This window comes from Callithrix jacchus, chromosome 7 (assembly GCF_049354715.1).
Source record: "Callithrix jacchus isolate 240 chromosome 7, calJac240_pri, whole genome shotgun sequence".
In the NCBI taxonomy this organism is placed as follows: domain Eukaryota; kingdom Metazoa; phylum Chordata; class Mammalia; order Primates; family Cebidae; genus Callithrix; species Callithrix jacchus.
Window position 1 is genome coordinate 138,765,126 of NC_133508.1, and position 25,271 is coordinate 138,790,396.

A 25,271-nucleotide genomic window follows, 5' to 3' on the forward strand; every position below is an offset into this window, starting at 1 on the left:
AACAGGATTACCTCAGTAAAATGTAATTTTCCAAAAGTTTATAATTTTAACTAGTAAACTTTCTAGAAAGGGAGAAGAAAACTCTTCTTGATTTTTAAAAGTAAAAATAAATACAAAATTGGTATTGTTTTTCATATTTCTTCTGTAGTTTATGTGATTTAAAAGACAGACATTGAATAGACTTTTCTACTCTGTGGATAATCAAATATGGATTTACAACTGAACTATACCTTTTAAAACTGGATAGAAAGAAGCAGATTTGAAGTTCATAGTTTACTTTGGAACTGGAAGAAAGGGCAAATTTCAGAATAATAGAATACTCTGAATAAAACATATTGTGATATTGTTAAATTACCTGATAGGAGAAATTTTATGGAATAAAATCTTTCCTTTTAAGGCCTTTTTAAGATTGATTAAAAATAATGTTAAATATTACAAAACATTTTAATCTAGGTATTTTATAAAATGATTAGGTTTTTCCCGTGTGTTCCTATTTATTTTAGCTTTTCTGTTGTTTACCTATCTACAGCATGACATTTATATATTTTTACAAGTGACATTCAGTAAAATGCACTCTGCATTCAAAATTCAGATGACTGCACGTCTTTTGGGTTTCATTCATGTCCTCAAATCTTTTTAACTCAAGTGTTATGAAGACAACTGAACTTCTGTTCATAAAGCCAGAGTGGAATTGCGGCTGTCATCCAAAAGGCATACCATGAGTAAAAGTCTGATGAGCTTAGCTTTGCTAATTGTGTTAGTGGTTGAGAAAAAACGTTTAAGCTTTGAGGCCTAAAACCCTTTGCTATAAGATTGGGGTCAATCTGCCTTACTTTCTCAAGGACAAGATAGGGGAAATAATCAGTGTAATACTTACCTTACTGTTTTGTTAATGAGAATTAAATAAACACTAAACAAGACATCTGCAAGCCAGTTCACAGTTGACCAAGTGTTTTCTATGCATTGCATCTGGTCCTCATCTGATTTAGAAGGCCCAAATGACTTACCTATGATACACAGCTATGAGATAGCAAACTGAAATTTGGGTCTAGCTTTCTAGCCTCTAAGTCCAGTACTTTCTCTCCTAATTGACAAATAATAAATAAAAAGATGCTTTGAAAAATAGAAAGTACTGTAGATATAAACAGTATTATATATACTTGGCCCAATTTAATTAAAAAACCACTGTACAGCTATTTTTGATGACACTTTGATCTTGACAATCCAATCAGAGGACAACGATCCCAGAAATACGAATTGGATTTCTTTTCTTGATAAAAAGATTGCTTGTCACTTTTCAGCTTGTTTATCCTACTGAACGTATCTCAGTGTGAAAAAGTCTACCTTTCAAATTGGATGCCTATATAGCTACCTACTGCTGTAAGGGCTACACATATATTTTTCAGCATTTCAAATATATGCATTGCTTCCGCATGAATTATGAAGTGAAATTCCATTTACTGTTTCTTATTTTTCCCTTGGCACCCTCGCATTCTTAAAGACAGGTGTCACTATGTAAAAGGCAGGAGATTTTCTGGGTGGGAAAGGCACTTGTTCCTCCCTAGGTGCTAAGAGCAGTAGTCATTGGTGGGGAAGGAAGGGAAAGTGCTCCGGGGGCTCTGTGGACTCAGTTTTCCAAGACTAATAAAATTAATTGACTAGATTACTTTTGAGATATTACTCCTCCTTTTGGGAGCTGTAGGAAAATTCAATAAATGGAATTTCATTGCTATGGATGAAGAAGTCAGACAAACTTCTACATTTCCACTTGCTAATTGTTTTCAATTTCAAATAACAACATTTCTAATCTATCAATACTCATTGATCACCAATTATATGCAAGAGTCTGTACCCCAATTTTTGATATCTATAATTAAATCCCATATAATAAGTTTCTATTTTGAAAGTTTAATGTATAATTTAAGGCTACAAGATCAGTTCAGAATCATCAGGTTTTAAAATTTCATATAAAAACAAAAATGAGAAGAAAATTCTTAATTTCTTTAACATGATTTCTGAGATCATCATATTTAAAGCGTCAACATAACGACTCAAAGTATATCCCCCAACTATAATCTCAACTAGTACAAGTGAATTTTAAGTCTACCACAGGATATTTGCTCCACTGAGAAAGTTCATTCTGGCTCAACCATGGTGCAAATCACCAGCCTCTCCACCCTAAATCGCTCCCCATAGCTCAAAAGGCACAGAACAATAGCTGAAATTGTAATAGAACTGACCTATACACACATTCTCATCGTCCAGTTGTGCAGAAGCATTTCTGAAGTAGCCCAGCCTGCATAACTCACAGTGCTGCCCTCTAGTGTTGTGTTTACAGCTCACGCAAATGACTGTATTTAGCAGATCGATATAACTGCATCGATTGGAGTGGCCGAAGCATTCACAATCTTGCAAGGAAGAACAGAAATGTATACAAAGTGTATACAGTAGCAGAGTAATAGCATACTACATGCTTAGATAAAATGAGGGATGGAGAAAAGACGGTGGAATGGCATTACATATATATGGTTCAATATGACACATGGTGACAACAGGTGATTGTGACTAGCATGGAAATAGCATCTGTTTCAAGCAGGATAGAAAGGTCGAACATTCGGAACAGGACTGAAGATTGTTAATTCTTGGCAGACAAGATGAACAGAAGCATTTGCAGGTGTGCACCTTTTAAAATTTGGGAAGCCTCAGTTTCCAGTGATGCAAAAGTCTATTTTTTGCCGACAGAGAATTTTACTGTCTTTGCACCATTTCCCTCATTTTCTCTTCATCTTTTCAGCCTTAAAAAAGTGGGAGCGGGGGTCCAAAGTGGCTCCCGCCGGAGGTCATGGCACTCGCGAAAGCGAGGTCATCAGTTCAAGGCTAACCTGAGCAACTTCATAAGCTCAAACTGATTGGCAAAAAAAAAAAAAAAAAAAAAGTGGGAGGGGTGTGTGTGTGAGTATCGAGGGTCTGAGTCCGATCACCATAGCTCCTGCTCTCTGACATCATGCCAAAACAGCAACTCAATCGGGGTTTCATACACATCATGGCAAATTTAACAGAGATCTAGACAATGAAACAATTCTTTGTTTTTGTTTTTCTCCGATGCTAAGAGGGGAAGATGGCTTTCTTAAGCCAATCTATATGGATATGTGTGAGAGAAAACTTAAAAGCAGGGAGATCATTTGTGTGAAAAAGTGCTCTTAAGATTTCCTCCTTTTAAGTTTCAAGAATAGTTTGCTACAAAAGAAGAATTAGGCAGCTACTGCAACAGCACATTTCTTTTCCTTGTTCTAAAATGTTAGAGGTGCCTCTGAGGCTAAGGAGTGATGGTGGTAACGACTAGACAGGAAGGTGAAGAAGGAGATGAGAGTAGTTGGGGAAGGTCGGAGGGTGACTAGATTTCTTCTTTCTTGCATCTCAACTAGAGCAAGAAGTTGTAAATCCATTTCAACCTTTTTAAAAGAAATGGTAATGACAAAGTCTCTGCTGATAGAAATAATTACTACAAAAGTGTGAGTGGTAACTAGGTGGGGTATCTATTTTGTCTTCTTGGAAACTGAGGGTAAATCTAGCTGGACATTTATAAGAAAGGTCAACCAGGATATTGCACATTTTGTTTGTTTAAAAATATTTCTTGCATCAATATCTTGCTTTTATTTTATCCCACTAGGAAGCCAAGCACAGTCACTATTTGAACTCATTCATTCATTCATTCAATAAATATTTTCACTGAGTTTGTCTATCTATGTGTCAGTAACTTGGCTAGGTGTTGAGTTACTATTTTGGCCTATACAAAATTTTGCAAATATTATATTTTGATGACCAGAGTAAAAATGAGTAAGTGTTGTCAAGTAAATAATAGTAAGAGATAGCTAACATTTAAAACTTTAAAAAAAAATTCATACACTACGACCCATCAGAAAAGTTCATATTCATTTGTTAGAAAGCTAGTTACTACAAAAGAAAGCTGAGATCGGGGTCCTGATGGAATGAAATCAAATTGGATAGAAGCAGAGGAGGACACTGGGAATGGTGAAGAGTAGAAGATAACCAGAAACAGTATCAGCAAATTTCGACCCCAGTTGCTAAAAGAGAGGCAAGAAAAAAGGGAGGATCCTGAAGCCAAGCCACTCCCTTTATTTGAGGTCACCTGTATCACCATGTGCATGTGCACAGGGAGTGAAAGGTGAGTGTGAGCACAGGAAGAAGTCAGAGGGGAGGTGAGTATGAGGGTAGGAAGAGTCCTGGGAGAAGGTGGCCTTGAGACTCCAATGTAGGAGCCAGAGTAAGAAAATACCCAAATAAATTTAGTAGTAGAGGCATGCCAAGTTAACAATAATACTCCAAGAATCATAGAGTCACAGATTAGTAAATTAAAATCTCTAGGCCTTGTTTATACTGGCATTACTGACTGCCAAGGAAACCAGAAAGGCTTCTAGAGCCTTCTCTGAGAGTTTGAAATAAAGACAATCTTTCAGGACTAAAGCCTTTTGAGAGCAGTGGTTGAAGGAAGAAAACCCAATTATCAAACCTAATTGCTTCCCAAGGATTTTTTGAGAACTGCCTGGAATTCCTGAGGAGGGGCAACAATAGCCCTGCCCTTGGGTCCCTTCCTCTGGAAGAGATCTCTTACTGGCTGTCCTTTTTCAGGTTCTCCAACACTGATTGGTTCCTGGTACATCTAATTTAATTAACAGAGCTTTGTTCAAAAGGGTCTTTTTATGTGCAAAAATTCATTCTAGGAGCTTTCTACAGCCACATAGAAGCTTGTTGCCTGGAAGCTTCTTTAGTAAATAAGACAACATATGCTCAGATAACCAGAAGGAAAATAGTGTGTGCTAAGAAAAAATAGTGACGCAAAGCAATCTAAGTAGAAGGAAAACCTCATTTAACATGACGGGAATCAGAAAAGACGTACTACAGGACTTGCACTCTGAATCTTCCTTAGGGCAGGTAGGGTTTATTAAAACAAAACAAAATAAGAAGGAATGAGAATTTTAGGAGAAAAGAATAGAGTGAAGAGTGGGCAAAGGTATGAAGTTGGGGATACGTAGAGAATAAGGCTAGTGACTTTTCATAGTATAGTTCCTTTCTTGGTCCTAAAGGATTCTGTAGATTCTGCCCCACGACCAGAACTACATGCTTAACTCCACCTGACAAAGCTTTATCTGAGGAACATACCAAATCTGTAAGATACCCAAGTTCAACACTTTAAGGCCCATTCCATGAATCTCCATAGAAATGTTAAATATGATATTATTACTACTATTATCTGAATTTAATCAATGGTACACATTTCTGTGGTGACATTATTTATGGGTCTTGTTTAAAAATTAATGTATTAATTTGATAGGAAAAGTTAATTATAAGCCATACTCAGCTAAACACACAATAGAATAAATTTATTTCAAATGATAACTGGACAATTTAAATGTTTTATAAGCATTACAATGTTTTATCATCTGGAAAATGGGCTAATGATAACTTGATTCTCTTAAGACTTATAGTACTCTTCTGAGACTTAGAAAAAGCCATCTTTTCTGACTATATATATTTGAGATTATAAAATAAGAAACAGATCTTTGAAAGTGATTTGAAAAAATAAGAGTATTATATAAATGCAAAGTATTTGAAATATGACTCTTAGACTGCTATATTATTTTTTGGTTTTCTGTTAATTTCCCACTTTTTAATACCTTGTCTTTTCACACAGGCACAGAACCTATTAAGATATAGCTTGAGCTACGTTATTTTACTAAGATTCTGAAGGGATAATAATAACAGTTTAATAATTCTTTGATTCTTCAAATCACTGACCTCCCATGACCTCCTGTTTCTTCTTATAAAGTATAGTATCCATGGTCCAATCCTTATAATCACTTCCTTTTATATACTCCCTTGCCCTTCTACCCCCCAATTATAGGGAAATCTTGATCTTGGTTCAATCTTGTTGCTGGTTAAATTCAACTCTCCATGAAGTCCTAGCAAGAGCTATCAGGCAAGTGGAAGAAATAAGAGGCATTCAAATTGGAAAAGAGGAAATTAAATTATCTCTGATGACAACATGATCATATAGCTAGACAACCCTAAAGATTCCCAGAGGAGAATCCTAGACTGATTGCCAACTTCAGCAAAGTCTCAGGATATAAAATCAGTGTACAAAAATCAGTAGCATTTCTATACACCAATACTATTCAAGCTGCAAACCATATTAAAAACTCAATCCCATTTACATAGCCACAAAAATAAAATAAAATACCTATGAATACAGCTAACTGAGGAAGTGAAAGATCTTTACAAGGAGAATTACAAAACACTAATGGGATAAATTATAGACAATACAAATAAATGAAAAAATATCCCATGCTCATGGGTTGAAAGAATTAATATTGTTAAAAATCACCCATTACTCGAAGCAAATTACAGGTTCAATGCAATTCCTATCAAATTACCAATGTCATTCTTCACAGAATCTGAAAAACCAACCCTAAAGTTCATATGGACACCCCCACCCCCCAATAAAAGCCAAAATAGCCAAAGCCAAAGCATTTCTAAGCAAAAGGAACAAATCCAGAGATATCACATTGCTTGACTTCAAATTATACTACAAGGCTATAGTAACAAAAACAGCGTGGTATAGGTACAAAAATAGACAAATAGATCAATGGAACAGAACAGAGAACCCAACAACAAAGCCACATACCTACAACCACATGACCTTCTATAAAGTGGACAAAACTAAACAATGGGGAAAATAAATACTCTATTCAATTAACAGAGCTGAGAAATATACAGAAGAATGAAACTGAACCCCTATCACACCCTACACAAATATTAGCTTGAGATGGATTAAAGACCTAAATATAAGACCTGAAAGCATAAAAATCCTGGAAGAAAACATAGGAAAAACTCTTCTGCACATCAGCCTAGGCAAAGAATTTATAACAAAGACCCAAAAAGCAAATACAACAAAAACAAAAATAAAATTAAAAAATGGAACTTAAACTAAAAAGCTTCTGTACAGCAAAATAAATATTCAACAGAACAAACAGACAACCTACAGAATGGAAGAAATATTTAGAAATTATGCCTCTAAAGACTAATATTTAAAATCTACAAGGAACAAACAACTCAACAGGAACAAAACAGACGACCCCATTAAAAACTGGGTAAAGGACATGAACAGACATTTTTCAAAAGAAAACATACAAGTAGCCAACAAACACATGAAAAAATGCTCAATATCACTAATCAAAATCAGAGAAATATAAATTAAAATCACACTGAGGTGCCATCTTACACCAGTCAAAATGACTAATAAAAAGTCAAAAAGCAACAGATGTTGGCATGGATGCAGAGAAAAGGGAATACTCATATACTGTTGGTGGGAATGTAAACAAGATCAAACTCCATGGAAAACAGTATGGAGATATCTCAAAAAACTAAAAACAGAACTGCCATATGACCCAGCAATTCTACTGCGGGGTATCTACCCAAAGGAGCATAATCATTATATAAAAAAGACAAATACAGTCATATGTTTATTGCAGTACTATTTACCATAGCAAAGTCATGAACCTATCCTAAGTGTCCACCCATGGTTGATTGGTTAAAGAAAATGTGCAAATACCCCACAGAATACTATGCAGACATAAGAAAGAATCAAATCATGTCATTTGCAGAACCCTGGATGGAGCTGCAGGCTATTATCCTAAGTGAACTAACAGAGAAGCAGAAAATCAAATATTCTATGTTCTTATATGTAAGTAGGGGCTAAATAAAGGGTACACATAGACATAGAGATGGAGAAACTAGATTCCGAGCACTCCAAAATGGGGAACATTTAAGAACTAAAATTAATACTGGATCCAATGTCTAATATTTGGGTGATGAGTCTACTAGAAGCCCTATCCTCCACCATTATGCATGTAATACCCATGTAACACACAAGCACATGTACCCATGAGTTGAAATTAAAAAAAAAAAAATTTAACTTTTCATCTCTTCATGCTCATATCCCCATAGATATATGGGGCTAGATTTCTCCAGCCGTTTAGAAACAAGTCTCATTTGAAGTTCATGACCATAAACCTCAGTGGGGTCCTTAGAGCTACCTGGTAAACCTTCCTGAAGCAGGGGGCTTCTGGGCCACCACACTCTCTTAGTTCTCCTCCTTCCCTACCCATCACTGATTTTTTCTCTATTTTGCTTTTTGTCCTCATCTCCTCAAATGTTTCAAGCTTAATCATTGTGCCTCTTTGTTCCTTACATTCACACTAGATGTTTTTTACCCAACTCCATGGTCTATATGTGGGGCATTCCAAAATAGTGATTTCCAGGGTGGACTAACTTCCCCATTAATTAGTGAGACTCCCTTCAGAGTCATCCATCGTATGCCACTGTCTTCCTAGAATTTCCACTTGGATGTTTTATAAACATCTCAACTTTAACTTGTTCAAAGCTGAGCTCTTGGTTTGCCTTCCTAAACTTGCTACTCATCCAGGCCCCTCTATCTCAGTAAATGATCACTCCATTCCTCCAACTTCTTAGCTTACACCTCTCACCATCTCTACCACCTCTTCCTTACACATATCATCAGCCCATACTTGGATTACTGCCATTGTGCCCAAACTGCTTTTCTGGCCTCACTCTTGTGATAATGTCATCTCCACATAGCAGACAGAGTGACTCTTTCAAAACTTAAGTGAGGCCATGGCTTCCCTCTGCTCATTATTCTAATGGCTTCACATCTTATTCAGATCGAAAGAGGAGTTCATTCATTCTCTAGTGACCTGGTCCCTGGCCTTCCTTGGGGGGCACATTGCTAGTACACTCCTCATAATTCATGGCACAGTGCCTCCATGTCGCTTTTCAAACATGCCAAGCACTTCCCAGGGCCTATGCACTTGCTGGTCTGGAATACCCTCAGACATCTCCATGACTTGCTTCTCCACTTCTTTTTCAAATATCTTCTCAAAGAAAGTTATCTGACCATTTAATCTGAAATAATAGCACCCACCCACACACCCTAATCCCTCAATTTCCTAATCTTGTTTATAATTTTTCATAGAATTTATAATATTCAAAAAGTACATGTAAAAATAATTCCCTTCCCTCTAGTTGGGTGTAAATATTTAAGGGCAGACTGTGTCTGTTATGTGCACAATTGTAACTAGAGAACTTAAAATATTGCCTGGCATATACTAAGCACTGAGAAAAATATTGTCAAATGAATGAATGAATGAATGAATGATGACCCTGAGGCCCTTCTTTGGGAACAGAGGAAGACACAGAGAAAAGTTATGTTTAAATTCATTCCTTCATCATTCAAATTCCTGAAGAGAATCTGACTACATCTTATATATTAAAGAGTTTAGAAAAACAATAGCCAAAGAACAAGCTGTAGCTGAGTTAGTGATTATTTTAGCTGAGAGTTCACTATATGTCTATGAACAGATGCGTTTAGGCAGAGAAAAAGCAGGTTTCTGAAAATTGCTGTGGTTTTATATGGTTTTTAGTGTCAAATTGCATTTCAGACAAGTTTCATTACTGTTGTATAAGCAAAGCTAAAAGGGGTCTTTAGCTTTATCTATACACAATGTGGCACAACAAACATTGGCAACACATATTTATTGAGGACTGCCCTGTACCATGTACAGCCAGCATATACCAGGAGACAAAGGGAATGAAGTCCAGGCCTCCAGTGTCTAGTGCGGGCTTTTTCAACCTAGGCACTATTGCCATTTTGGGCCAGACAGCTCTTTGTTGTATGGGACTGTCCTGTGTATTGCAGGCTTTTCAAATGCATCCATGGGCCCTTTACAGACTAGATGACTAGATATGGTAGCAACCCCTAAACTGTGACAACCAGAAATGTCTCCAGACATTGCCAAATGTCCCCTGGAGGGCAAAATCCACCTACATCCCCACTGAGTGCTATTGTTCTGGGGGGAATATAGAAAAAATACTATATACGTGTAATATATGAGCTATATTGCAACATAGAAGGCAGTTGTGGCAATCAAGTACTTAGTACCTAGCCAGTTAAGAGCAATAAAGGCTAGAGGTATTTTACAAGGAGAAGGGTTCAAAGTTGACTTTCTAGATAAGGAAAGGACCAAGTCTCCTCTAAGGTTTAAAAGGTTCCTTCTGACTGACACTGGCTGTGGAAGACCTGGGCAGATAAGAGTTCCAAGAAATCAAGAGGCTGGATACAGAGAATAAAAGAAAAGAATGTCACTAAGAGGAGGAGATTCAATATCTCTTTTGTATCTTCTCTCTTACTGTTCCCCATGTTGCCTATATTATATTAGTAAACTCCTCTGTAAATACACTGAAGATGACACATTTAGAACAGGTAGATTTTTTTTTTTTTATATTTGGCCAAATGAGGAAAGCTAATTCAAATCCAGAGCTGATTAAAATTCACTTTAGACATTCAAAAAGGAAGAATTTGAGAAAAAGACCTTAAAGGTGAAAGAATTGGAACTCTAAAAAGAATCTTCCCTTCACTGCATTAAATGCAGTGATTCTGGAAATTAAGAGGCTCTAGCATTTTCTTTGTCTTTTCCCCATCCGCAACTCTGTCTTGCATCCTTACATAGCTGTTGAAGCTCTTCTACACATGTCTTTTGATGATGATGTGAATTTGTCTATGGTAAGTCTACTTTGTTGGGTAGCTTTCCCCTGCCTCCAGGGTTGTGTCTGGACCTCACTGGTGCTGTGTCTTCAAGCAGCTAGAGATGCAGGGTCAAATTCCAGGTTCAGAGGCCTCTTGTGTATCCAGCACACTTGACATGACAGAAAAGAGATGAACTTTGTACGTGCTTTTTCCTTCCTTTCCCCTTCACCTCCTTTGTTTCCTTCCATATGGCATCCCTACGGTGGCTTCATGTCACACCACGTGCCTAGATTGGTTTGTTACCCTCTGAGCCTGCATCTGCTTTTCTCAAACAAGACTTATTTCCCCAAATTTCAAACCCAATTGGGTTCCCCTAAACCCAAATTGGCATCTTCTATGTTCCACAGTTAAAAGCACATTTGAGAAAAATTTGAGAGATGGTTTAAATACTCTTGGTTTCTCTTTTCCCATTTTCTGACCAGCTTCCACTTTTTCTCTGTATGTCACGAAAGGACAAATTCAACATTGATTAAAATCTGGGAAATGACTAAATTCAATAAGGAATAGGAAACCATTATGGTCATTTTCACCAAATGGGTCAAACTAGGTTCAGATTTTATTAATAAATATATTTCTTTGTAAGAGGTGTTTTATGAAAAAGCAAAAACAAAAAAAGAACAAAACCAGAAAGTGACATATGCCCAACAGTCAAGGGTGGAAAACAAGACACACCTGTTACACAGGACATTTAAAGAAAAAAAAATGGAGAAATAAAACATAAGTCTTTATGTTTCCTGAAAAATCTTCATTCTGTGAAAGACAGATGCTAGCTGGAATGGGCCATACATGAGTCACAGATGAGCACTGCTCACTCTCATTTAAAGAAAGTAATATAACTATTATTTTTGGATTATAAGCAACACTTAATCCATTGCAGATTTCACTTGTGTTTTTCAAAGTTATTCAAAACAATTTTTTGGAAGCATAAATTCCAAGGTGTTTCATTTGTCACAAAGTGAAATGGGCACCATACATGGAACCTGCCATTCTGGTCTCATGAAAAGCATCCTTGAAACTCACTGTAAGTGGGTTTCCTCATTTTCAATGCAAATGAGTATCCATGTTAGTGCTCTCACATTCATGGTCTAAACAGGTACCTCAATCATTGTCATTCTTAGTCACACATTAATCTTTCAGAAAACAAATGTTGTAGCACTTTTAATTGTAGTCAAGTTTCTGAGTGAAGCATTTCTTTTTCTTACAGATGATTCTCAGTACTATTCGATGCATTGATTGGTATCAGTCAACATGCCTCACCAATAAGCTGATGGGTACACTTCACAGATATTCCAGATTCATACAGTGCAAAGTTTCACAACACATAACACCATGAAATCACTGTATGAATCCAAGAATTCCTACCTCTCTTGTGGTTTGCAACTTGAACAGAAGAAACTGTTGACAAAGCTAATTTGGGAGCAACTGGATAGGTTTAAAAGAATGAACAATAAATTAGAAACAATAGTGAAACGTTCAAATTGTAATAACTTATCACCAACCCACTTGAAAAGTAGCCCTAAATTAAGAGATTATTTGTATCTGTTGTTTCTAGGAATTTGTTTCAATCACAAAGTAAGGCTTGCATTTGGCTGAAAATGGTTCAACACTGTCAGTCATACAGTTTTGAAGTTCTCTTTTCAGAGGCAAAAATTATGACCATTTAAATAGAGAATCCAGTGAAGCAAGGATCATTCCCATAACAATATGGATAGTAGGATCCTCTACTGTCAATTTAAAAAAATAGTAGTTATGCTGTCAGCTGACATTATCATTGCCTCGGTTCACCATGACATTCTATGTCATCATAAAGTGGTCTACATATATACCATTTAGACTATTCTTGTTGAACTCATTAGATACCCTAGAACATAGTCAGTCCCAATAGTCAGCCATTCAGCAGCATTTGGGTCCAGGTCTCAGAGTCACCTTGAACATGTGTACCTTTGTGTACCTTTAAAAGTTGTAGTCTTTTCAGCATTTATTACCTTTTTGATGATATCAGCTTGTTAATGGCAGGGTTTTCTCTCTGTGTTTGCCTGCCATTTCTTTTCCAATTATTCATAGAGCTTGTGAAAATAGCCAAAACAGAATAGAGCCTGATGTTCTTTGCAGATGCGGACAAGATAAATTATGGCTGCAGAGAACTGGCCTCTGCTAAAAAGTACACCTTTTGCTAAAATTTCAAAGTTTAAGCACTTTGTTCAACTGCGCTGCTTCTCAATAGATTCATTTGAACTCATTATCCACATTCTAAAAAAGTACAATTGGTATGACATAAAGATATTTCTGAAAGTGTTTAGTCTTGTGACACTCAAAGAAAACACAGCAAAATAATTAAATGGGCCTACTTCAGGTTTTGAACAATGCATAATCTTGTTCAGTTCAAAACTCACTGTGGAGAAGTGTTGTCTTAGAGCCTGTGTTGTATAATCTGTGGATTATGAAATTTAATAGGAAATACTGAGTGACATTTCACTGAAGATGCTGTCATTGAACTTGCCAAGGAATAAAGCCACTAAACCTCTTCTGAATCCTCACAGAATTATACTAATAGGGGTGAGCTTGATCTGTATTTCTTCTTTCATATATATATGCAGAAACTTGAAAAAATTCATTCGGAGCAGATGATTAAGATAATTCTATTTGCTGGTAATATATGTATCTAGGACAGTCTAGATTTCATCACGCTGATCAAGGACTGAAAATGCAGCCCTTCCAATTTGACTCCTCAATAAATTGCTAATATATTTTGTTTTGCTTATCAGCTATTTCCTGGTTCCTCCTTTTGCTCATTTCCTCTTCCATCTGTATTCATTAGAGTTTAAAAGGAACATCCTGTATATAACTAAGGGAGATGGAAGCTAAAGATGTGCCTTTTTTTTTGAAGAAGGAAGAAGGCAAAAGAATACAATCTTATATTAAAATAAATTCCTATTTATACATGATTATATATATCATAGGGCAGATGTTAATATGAATTTAACATTACACTGCAGCTTCTGAAGTTTATTGCCCAGCTTTTAAAAGTTCCCTTTCTTCCTGCATAGTCACATTTCTGTCTATCAGTCTTGTTTCCTTTTTTTTTTTTTTTTCTGTTTCTTTTTTGACGTTGGGAGTCAGAAAATAATTACTGCTCTAAGGACAGAGAACAGATTGCTCTAAATGCTGGAACACATGAATGTTAATTCCTAAAGAAGATAAAAGGAAAAGTTCCAACGAGGAAAATTTACTGTGATATGAAAGAGAAAGAGATACACACACACATACACAAACAGAGAGAGAGAGAGAGGGAGAGAGAGAAAGAGGGAGAGAAAGAGAGAGGAGGGAAGAAGTAGGGAGGGGGAGAGACACAGGGAACAAGAAAGAGTGTGATGAGAGGATCAAGGGAGGGTAGAAGAGAGGAATAGGAGGGAGGGAAAGAGACAGAGAGCTTGCTCTAAATTTTTGCCACTCAATATGGAGCAATAGTCAGAGAAAACGTATCTTTCAGGTGTCACAATACTACCGCTATGTGTTTTCCCAGACCCTCAGTACAACTGAGGTACTAGTTGTTTGACTTAAAAGTAAGAGGAAGACATTGAAAGGATGCCTGTGCCACTCACCCATTTTTAAATCTTGTCTGTACTCCACACTGTGGTGGCAACAGAAGTCTAGATTTCTGTTGGGACTGACTGACCTTCAGTGTAATCTAGTAAAGATTAAAGTTAAAAAGCTTCCGTGCCATCTAATTTTCCCCTTCATCTTTCCCTCTAATATTTTTGGGACACTCTTCATATTAGAAAAAAGATTGAATTAAGCTTCTTTCAAAGACATGGCATTCATAATAATGCTCTTATTTTGTGCTAAAAATGGCATATAGGATTTTCCCCCAAACATGTGGGATTTTATATCAGTAGGAATTTTACATGCTCGTACCTTGTTTTGGGTTAGGAACCTCAAGGGAAGAAATATTCGGCCATATCCTATTAAACTTTGGAGGAGCTGCATGCATCAGGAAAAATCAGGGTATGTTATTTTCATCTATAATGTCATTTGGTTTAAACAGAAAACTATATGGACAAAGACACAAATCACACATCTGCTCTTTAACTTGGCTGTGATGCACTTAAACAAAACATGACTCCCACATCAAACGAGAGCAAGCAATTCATGATTCCCAAAACATTGAATGGACATTAAATATATAGCTACTTCTCACTAAAGCTACACATTTTCTTTTAAAATAAGGTAGAGTGTTCTTACAAGCACACAAAAATACAAATAAGGACTTCAGCAATCCGAACCATTAAAAAGCTGGTGCCTGAAACTAGAAGATAACAATAAAGAAGTCATTTCTCACTTGAGGATTCCATTCTCCTCATTTATATTTACAGATAGGAACTGGTTGCATTAGTCTTTCCTGACCGATTCTTTGGGGTATGTTTTAAGTGTGAGCCATTATCTCGGAAAAGGAGTGGATATATTTGCTGTTTCTGTATGTGTCATTTCTCAGAAAAGGAAAGAGGGATGACTGGTGGTTTAGGCTTATGGAGAAAAGTCCAAGATGCCTCCAGTTGTATCTAAGGTTTGTATGTATGAGTATGCATAATATGTTTTCACAATGTCTCTACCTCAAAATATGTTTCTAGAGTTATTGGTTCCAATGCAGAAATAACTAAAAGCATTAATTAAGAATTTGTATTATTTATGTCTTGGTATTACTTGTGTCTTTCAGTTATGGAAGGCAGAACAGCCAGGCTAGGATTTAGTTTTTAAACTCTTTTTGTGAAGGTGCCTAGGGCATGACTATTAAAGCAGCTATTTTTTCTTAAATTTTATTTATTTATTTATTTAAAAAATTTTTTTTTTAAAGAGACAGGGTTTCACCATATCGGCCAGGCTGGTCTTGAACTTCTGACCTTGTGATCCACTCGCCTCGGCCTCCCAAAGTGCTGGGAGTACAGGTGTGCACCACCGCACCCAGCTAAAGCAGCTATTTTATGATTAAAATCTTACCGTCTATTGAATCCAGCCTCAAAACCACCTGTCTTATGTTGTTCTTTGGTACCACCCAAGTCCATAAGGACGGCTCTTGCCTCTAAACTCTGTAACCTGTTACTTTCAGTGCTCCCGCTTTCTCACCGATATGTGGACAGGCATGAGTTTTAATATTGCTAGTTAAAATTTTATAGGTCCATTTCTCATCTCTCTAATTGGATTGGATCTCTTTGAAGACGGGCAAAGCCTTGCAGAGGGCTTCAGTAAATATCTGATAATTGAGAAATAGATATCAAGTGGCTAGGCTACTGTAAACAGGTATTATCATACTGCCTCCTCCATAATAGATTATCGCGCACTCTTCCAAGACAAGAGACCTGCACTTTAACTTTGCTTTTTAAATATTTGTTAGAAAAGCTGATCTGATAGAGCCAACAGAGCTGTTGCTCTGTTTCATGCTGTTCTCATACATATATCCACAAAGGCAAAGGAAATTTCTATATTTATGAACATTTATGAATAAAGAAAGAATGTAACAATTTTACACATTGGTACTCAGGTGTTACTAAATGAATAAATATTTAGTAATAGGTAGGCAAAATATGCAAGTTACTGACTGAATGTTGCTTTTCAACTGAGCATTTTGATGATGGGTAGATATTGAATTAATAGGACAAGCCTACTTGATCTGTGATGATCAGCTTTGAAAAACTAATAAATTTGTGTTTTGAGGAAATTAATATTGTCTGTATTCCCAGAAACTGTTTATTTAATAAAACTTTCAAAGTATTGGTGCTGTTTTACATAAAATGTATTTATATTATTAGCATCAGATTAAGACAATCTTAGTTTGGTGAACTAGCTCTCTCCATCTTTTTCTGTACAGAGACAAATACAGGTAATAAGCGGGGGTGATGTTTGCAAGCTTAATGTTAAGTATTTAGTGACTTGTTTGTCTTAATGAAACGCAAATACTACTATAATTTATTATTTTGTTATTGCGCTTTGTCAGGAATTTAAGATAATAACTTTATATTAAATCGAATTTAGAAACGAGTTCTGAAAAATAACACTATAAATTAAACTTTATTTCATATTCTAATATTTTAAATATTTGTCTGTGCCTGTATTTTAGTATAACTCCTTTCTTAGTGTTTTATGATTTTTTTTCCTCCAGATGCCAAGGTTCCAGTTTAGGGATCTTCTTATATGTATTTAAAAGATTAACATAGGTCATTCTACTTTCAGTTTGCTGAGGCTTGCTGACCTGTATGGAATTATCAAGATAGACACCTCACTTACAGTCTGTTCCTACTGAGAGTATAATTTTCTTCTGTATTGTGTACCTAGACTATTTCCTTGGGCGGGGGAAGCCTTTCCTTTGTGTTTGCCTGGGAATATAATTAGAATTAATTTTCATTATGTAGAATGCCCAACCTCCCTGAATTACTAAAACTCAGAACCGTCAGCAGGCATCATATGAAAATCCTGATCAAATCGATATAGATCTCCAGTGGGACAAAATTTTATGTGCTCTGCATTTTCCTGGGGAGGAAAAATGTTTTCCTATAAAAATGAATATTGAAATCTATGGCCTCTAAACTCCTATAGTGTGTTACTGACTGCACATATACATTTTAATATTTGGCCTTCATGACATTTTTTAAGTTAATATTTCATGTTAATTTTTTAATGTAATTACAATAACATGCAAGAAAACAACTGATTTTTTCTCTGAGTAATTTTACTTTTTATTCTAAGATCTTGGCCTATAGTAAATGCTCAATAAATATTACTAACATTTAATTCCCAGAAGTAAATCAGGCATATTAGAGGCTACCTTAATAGTATGATTGAGACTAATTCTGTCTTATTGCATCCAATTCCAATAGAAGTTTTTGAATAACATGAAGCTTCTGAGAATTCTTAGTGAAAAAAATTCTTAGCAATAGAAAAAATTATAATACATCAATAATATTTGTATTGCTTCTTTATATGAACTGTTGTAGAATGTATTAATTTTTTTCACAAATCAACTAAGGAAAATCTTTGGGTCAATATGAGAGTCTCAGAGTGGTAGTTTGTTACAAGGCAAAGGGCACTGGGATTCAGAAGATGTGAGGTCTGATCCCCGTTCCGCCACCGAGGAGCTACCTGGCTGTTAATTTCTTTGGATTTTACTTTCCTTATCTGTAAAACGAGAATGCCGGATAAGAGACTTCTTAGGTTTCTCTCAGCTGACATGTTCCATCACTCCAGTGGTTTTCTCATGGCCTGGCAGCATCATACTAAAGTTCATGGAAGGATGATGCCTGTTGATATGAGGCATATGCCCTTTGGAGATTCTAGTGGATTAAGAATTCTTTGTGTGATGAGAAAATTATCCCTACATACCTTGACTATGGACGTTTTGACTGTTAGTGAAACCCAGACTGAATTGAGAAATTACTATAAGGGTGAGGGGAAGGATCACGACATGCTTGTAAATGACACATCATTGAGGAATAGCTTTTTATGGAAATCACTTCTTAAGGATGCTGGTTCCATACCTCTGGGAAAATTGGCAGAATTTGTCTTGAGGATATCCCAGATCAAGGCTCCAAAGACTATGTCTACATATTTAGTATGGAGGCCAAAATCACTTATTCCACAACTGCCTCCTTTAAAAAGAAAACAACTGAAATGTCTTTCGGTTGCTATCATTAGTCTGAATTTTCAGATTGTATCTGTGGGAAAGCCTAGAAAATAATCTATGTAGGGTAAATTGATTTAAGATATGGTGCTGAGTCTGGATTAGAAGCCCAGTTCTACCACTTGGACAAGTTCCTTAACTTCTTTGTGCCTAGCTCTTCTCATCTGCAAAACAGAATAATGACACTATCTGTTACTTGCTGTTGTCAAGACAGAAGGAGTTAATATTTGCTTGGCATCATAGTAAGCATTCAGTAAATGTTAGTTCATTCTATTTGTGGTTGCTATTGTAAATACAAATCAGATTACTGTACTATAAACAATTGTTACTGACTCAGAGTAGGAAAAATAATGTCTTCTCCTATTTTTTTCAATGTTAATTGTGCTTAAAGCTAGTGATTCTGATAAGTTGAAAGGATCTCTTAAGATACAGCCTACTTTAGAGAATAATCCAGTTACAGGGCCTTTATCAAATACTATTATTCAGAAAGCAATACAAACTATTTTGTAACACTGTGTAAAAATATGTGATTTTTAACCTTTAAAAATAAGAAAATGGTAATTTCTAAATTTCTTTTGGTTTAGAAGTACATCAGCTTAGAATATGAATCAAATAGGTAGTTTCTCCAATTTTTTTTTAAGAATTTACCCCCAAAACTGTTACACGACAATTTAATTGTGGCAATTGAAATCAATTTTTATGAATGAGAAAAATTGATATTTTCATTATAAAAATGAGACTCTGGAAGGAAATGTTTTCCTCTTCTGCACCCAAGAAAAGCTCTCTGCATTGTAAGTTGAAGACAACTGTGATAGAATTGCTAAACCTGACTGTCTAGGGCTGATGTAATACCGAGTCAAGCTACAAAGCAAGCTTGAAGCAGAAAACTAAAGACAGTTTATTGACATCAAGAAAGCTTTAGGGGTAGAGTTGCTTTAGAATATTCAGTTGTCTTCTATCACACAGGGCATTTACGGAGCAGCTTTCAAGTCACTTTGTGGATGGCCTTTAAGGACTTCATAAAATGTAACTTTCCAATTAAGGAGAAAGCTTTCTGGTTTTTTCCCTAGTATTTTCTACCACTTAATAGCTCGTATTTTTATTTTAATTTATATAAATGAGGTGAATTCTAATGTCATGGTAGAATGAAAAAAGCCCTAGTTTGGAAATTGGACATTGAGCTGGAATTCTGGCTAGGTCATTATTCAGATGCTTTAGGCAATTCATTTAAGACTTGGTTGCCTGGTCTAAAATGATGAGGTGGATGAGTTGCTTTTTTATTAGGTTTCCTAACAATACTAATGCTTACATGATTTTTGATTCTAAAATATGGCAGACTGTGAGAAACAGGGTATCACCATGATATGGTATGCCACTGCTGAGAGGATGTTAGTGAATCTTCCTTTAACATTCTCCTTCCCTGGCATGTGAAGAAAACATCTGGTGGAGATAAAATTACAAGGTCCCTTTGGGTTTATATAGTCACTGCTGCCATTCTTCAGGAAATCTGGAAAGCTGCATTTCTTTTTAACTTAAAAAAATTTTTAGGCACACACCAACCACATTTGGGATGGAAATAATATTATTGATGCCTAGAAAGAAATCCACAGGAAACTCTAAAGTTCTACAGGAGAAATCCCTAGAGCCTTGGAGATAATGTTAACATCTTCACAGCAACTCCCTACTCTCAGAAATACAGCATCATTAGACTGATGGGGAAAACAGAGGTTAGTGTGATAGTGGTAGAGGTCTCCTTGAGATGGCATATAGAATTTTATTTTGTTATAAGCAGCTACCTTGATGAAAAAAAATTTTGGATTTACTGGTGCAGAGTATGTATAATCATGCTTCCACAATTTGCATGGCTAATTTCATGAACTGTTTCATGTTCCATAAAATATCTGACATCTGTACATTTTCCCTGTTCTTTAATATAATAAGAAAGTTTTGTGGTGGAGGAATAGCATATTTTGAAAGGGGGAGGTCACAGTCCTCCATCCCTATCCTCAGACACCATACTTGTAAGTTCTCCAGCTGACAACACAATAAGGAATTCCAAAATAAGCTCTGACTTTTCTCCAGGACTGTACAGTTCCCTGCATAGAAAGGGGTCAATTAGGGACCAACAGGTCTTCTAAGGCACAGTGTAATGGATTGGAAAAAGTCTAGGATTTTAGATCTAGAATTTTTCTTTTCTAGTAAATAAATAAAGCTAGAATTTTTCTTTTCTAATCTCTTCCCCTTGGTATAATGCTAAGAGTGTAGCCTTTGCCCTCAGATAGGCATTCCTGGCTGTACTGCAGTGAGCAAGTTATGTGGCCACTCTAAACCTCAGATTCACCATTTGTAAAATAGAATTCTGTAGACCTTTGGTAACATCTCCCTACAATCACTTTTACCAGGCAGTGGAGTGGCTAGTTGGACAGCTCTCCATTGATAGTCCAAGACTTCAATTGATACATCCTTGAAGTAACTGGCACAGTGTAGGAATTCACAGTTAACATGTTTAAAGTTTCATCATTCAGCCTTCTGGAGATCTTGGCAAGTTTTTAAGCTAGGAATTTCCTGACACCCCAGAGATAACCGGCAAAGGCAGAGATATCAGCTCACACTTAAAAAAAAAAGTGGCTTGACATTACAGAGTCACCTGGGAAAATGCTAACATATGATGAAGTTAATTTGCTCAAGGTGGGCAACTGTTTTCAACAAAGATTGGTAAACTTGGTGGATTTTTAAAAAATTTTAAGTAGGAGATTATTTCACCTCCTCCATTGGAATATTTGATTTGTTCTTCAGGATTAAAGAGGCAGCTATGTCCTAATGTTCATTCAATTTTAGGATAACCACAAGGTTTCATGAATGTGAAATGCTAGTTACACAAATATGAAATGGTTCTGTGATGAGGATACTGGGTACATGCTAGTCCCACAGGCATTTCACCTGGGACCTTAGCTTTCCTTCTAGAACATCAGCAAACAGTTCAAAATTAATGTAGCACACCATGCAATTTGCCATATCGCTACACTAGCCTGATAATTACATAAAACCTAATTAGTTAAAGGGCAATTCAAATGAAACTTTTATTTCGGGGATTTAGAAGTATTAAAGCAAAGAAGAAAAAAACCAAACAAAAACTGCAGTTCTCTGTATAGCATGACAGCAATTATTAACAACTCTTGGGTGGGAAAATGATTAAGCTTGTTATTTTCTTCACGATCCAGGTTTCTACGGTAAATCAGCACTGCACAAAAATATTTGGATGCTGTATGGAAAACAACTTTTACAAGGTCTCCAACTGGCATAAAATGTTTTCAAGTATGAAAACATCTCTGGGCCTCCTCAACAGGCTGATAGATCCCTGCAGGTAGCACTTCCCTTGTTTAATGGTTTTGCCAATTAAATCCAATTAGAGATGATTTTTTAACTCTGTGATGAAGGCACTGCTTATTATAAGATAAAACAGGAAAATTAGCTATTTCCCTTAAGTGAACTGTTGTTTTAAATTTAATAAGTTGGGGGTGGGGGACAGGCAAGGAATAGCCAAATACCTTCATCAATATTATACGCTTTATATAACATCACGCCAGTCATTTGAAAGTAATTCAAGGAAATAATCTAGAGTCAGGTTCACAAAATGTTTACATCTCTTTCCTTTTGTTTGTATTCTATTTATTTCAAAACTCCAAGAGCTTTGAAATGGTCTTCCTTGATGTGATCTTTGTTTTGTGGATGGTTTACCTTTAACCTCGGACTCATCTGCCATTCGCTTTTTGTAAGAAGTGATAGTCACCCACACAAATGTATTTGCACATTAAGCCAATTCTTGCTGGTCTAATTATGCTTTTTATAATATACTGTTTAACATAATTTGTGTAATCATTTGCTTTTCAGGATCAAAGATCAGATGACATATATTAGAAGGTAAGGATCAATTTATCACTTGAACAAAAACACCCACACCAAGCCAATATTACCTTGGATTGTCAGCAGCAAAAAATGTTCACTTGGATAAAATTATGAATGTTTACTTATAAGTGCATAATACATTTTTTTTTAAATGCACTCTGAAGGAATTCCTACCATATCAGGTAAAGTAAAAACATAGCTCATAAGGCTCAAGGCTATCGGATTTATTTTGGGATTCATTAATTGTTGACAATATCACCAGTATTTTTTCAACCATGACCAAAGCAGGTCAGAATGACTGAGTTCTAAGTCAAGTGCCGTTAGGATAGTTGGGAAACCTATTCGTTAATAGATAGACAACAGCAGGTACGAATGACCTTAATGGGAAATTTGTTTCAAAAACATTTCTAGCAGATGATCGGAAAGGATGACCACTCTGTCCATGCATTTGAATCTTAATGCAGGCGTTGGCATTTTGAGATCTATACTGAAATTTGTTAGGGCTCCAAACCTATAATCACTGTGTACGCAGCATATGTATGGAAAGTGATGGTTATGTACATCAATAATCTACATAGATAACATACCTCATTTATTTTCCTTGAGATATACTGTGATAATCAGGGTCTCATGGATGTTATGTCTGTTATAATGGTATCTTTATATACAGTTAGTGAAATTATATTCATTTATTCCTTCTTTGGGGTAATGAAAAAAGCCCTGGCAAACTCCCATAACTTAGCTAAATATCTAAACAGCTTCCTCTACTCTGGCTTGCACCTTGAAAACCCCATTCCTGTGCCCTCTGAAACAGGCGGCAGTGTCATCTACGTGTGAATTCTTGCCCTTTGCAGAGGAAAGGAATCCACGAGTGCACACAGCAAGCACCTTATAAGCCCACAAAGAAGGAACTTTCAAATGCCATTAAAGCAGCCTAGAAGATACAATCATGTGTGATGGTTTTACTGTAAATCTCTTTACCTTAAAAGCCAGGCAACAGGCAAGCTAGTCATGTGTGATGTTGGGTGACCTCTGGAAGCTCTTACATCCTGCTTGCTGGAAATCTGAGAAAATACCCATTGCATTCTAAGCAGAACAGCCAGAGGCATATCGAAGGCAGGGTCTGAAATATCACTTTTAGTCAGAGGGTTTTTATTAGGAGTAAATTTTCCTAGGTTCTTGATAATAAAGGTTAATACGTTTTTTCAAAGGCACAATGAAGCATCCTTTCAGGTCACCACTGATTTCAAAACAAAACAAAACAGAAATGTCCGGATTTGGTGTGTAAAAGGTCAACATCTGCTGATGCTCAAAGATGGGGGATGTAGTGGAGGCGGCCGAATGGGATGTCGAGTGAGCAGAACAGTTAGAGGGGCCATGCAACATACAACTGACACTTCAAACAGAAAGACACCCCAACGCCAAAGAACTACTTTTCCATCCATCCATTTCTGAAACTTCTGACAGGCCAGATCACGAGAGCAGCCTCAATAATCTGTGTCAGCTTGCTTCTACTTGCTTCTCTGTGGCACTAAAATGCACGTGCAAATGCAATTGTCAAGGCCTGAAAGGAGCACATTGTGGGGTATATATACAGTTAGGCAAATGCCAAGGGGCATACTAAAGCAGAAAAATTAGACTGTTAGAGCCAAAGGTCTCATTGGCAAGTTTGTAACACTGATGCTGTTTCAACAGGATCACAAAGAGGATGCTGTAGCGTCAGGCTGGTATCTCTAAATGGATGTGAACACTACTTCTATTTACAAAGTGGCCAATTTTCATGGCATTTACCACATCTAGCGCTTAAGAAATCAGTGTCCAGGCCTATTCGCAAGCTCAAGTAAACTGGGTTGATTTATAAATTGGGAGGCCTGACTGAGCATTTGTAAGAAGCAGGAAGTTGCTTTATCCAGGTTATTAGGGTATTGCTTTTTAGATGGATCCTGGGAATCGCAATTATTCACTGGCTGTTTACATTGTGGTCACCATGCCTGACACAGCACCTATGACACAAGCCTGTGAGGGGTGACACTACAGTGAAAATTCTCTCTGCTTACTAGGCATAATCTTGCTAATAAATCAGTAATTTATTTCCAATCAGTTACTTAGTAGCTGTTGAAACATTTTAGCCAGTAGAGACAAAGGGTGCAATATATAAAAATATGTAAAATTTTGCTGTGTAAAGTTATTGGGCATTTTCTTAATGCAAATTTCAGGCTTGGTATGAGGGCAACATTATTTTTCACATGAAGAAGGAGCTATACCTGGTTCTCTCATGACAGCAGGGAGAAAGTTCTTTGTAGTGATACTGGAGAAGTGTTCTACAGACGACGGAAGAGGGGTTTCTCTTCCATTGCTTAGATTCATACTAACAAATGTATTGCAGGAATTTCTAGTACTCTTACTCCAAAATTCTGCACATATTTTTTTATACTCTTTCTCTATCAAACTCAAAGCTCAGTAGTGAAGAAGATGTAGATCATTGTCTTTGAGAAGGGAGAAATGAATGCACAGATTCTCTTTTTCCTTTCCCTCTCCAGAAAGCCTAGTGATCACAAACTTGCCTCTTTCAGGCCTTCACAAAACTTAGAGTTTAATGCATTAACCAAATTCCCTCCCTTTGTTTTCATGGACTTTTTCTTGGGTTCTGATGAATACACCCAAGGCATGCATTGGCTTTCATTTTCTGCTTTTAAAAATTATGTTAGAAATCCAAATCCAGTCTAAGAGAGTTCAATTTGCTTGCTGGTTATTAAGTATGGATAAATAGGACTAGTTATATTTTTACTAAATGATGATGATTATTTAAGTCATTGCACCTCAGTCTAGGTAGCCCCCATTGATTAAGAGTATTTCAGGAAGGCCATAGCACTGCCATGTTCATGGAGTTATGCACAAATAATTTTATCTGTGTTCTCACCAGATCTGTGCAGAAAATCAGCACAAAAATGCAATTCATAAAGCAAACACCCTATCACATCAGAAATGGACACTGGGAAAATAGATCTGAGGAGC

General features: G+C 36.3%; 1 protein-coding gene across 7 annotated transcripts in view; it reads right to left on the reverse strand.

Annotated features, from left to right (window-relative positions):
* Window positions 1–25,271, reverse strand: part of NTNG1 (netrin G1) — a 347,271-nt gene that overhangs the window by 49,123 nt on the left and 272,877 nt on the right. For 2 of the 7 annotated variants that reach the window (XM_035252259.3, XM_035252256.3), the window contains exon 6: window positions 14,597–14,662. The exons of 2 other annotated variants lie outside the window; for them this stretch is intronic. In XM_035252259.3, coding sequence (XP_035108150.2) covers window positions 14,597–14,662 — 66 coding nt within the window. Of the gene's footprint in view, window positions 1–2,240; window positions 2,409–12,043; window positions 12,104–14,596; window positions 14,663–25,271 lie in introns of all 7 variants that reach the window. 3 more of the 7 variants (XM_054236600.2, XM_009001805.5, XM_009001801.5) reach the window with 3 other exon arrangements.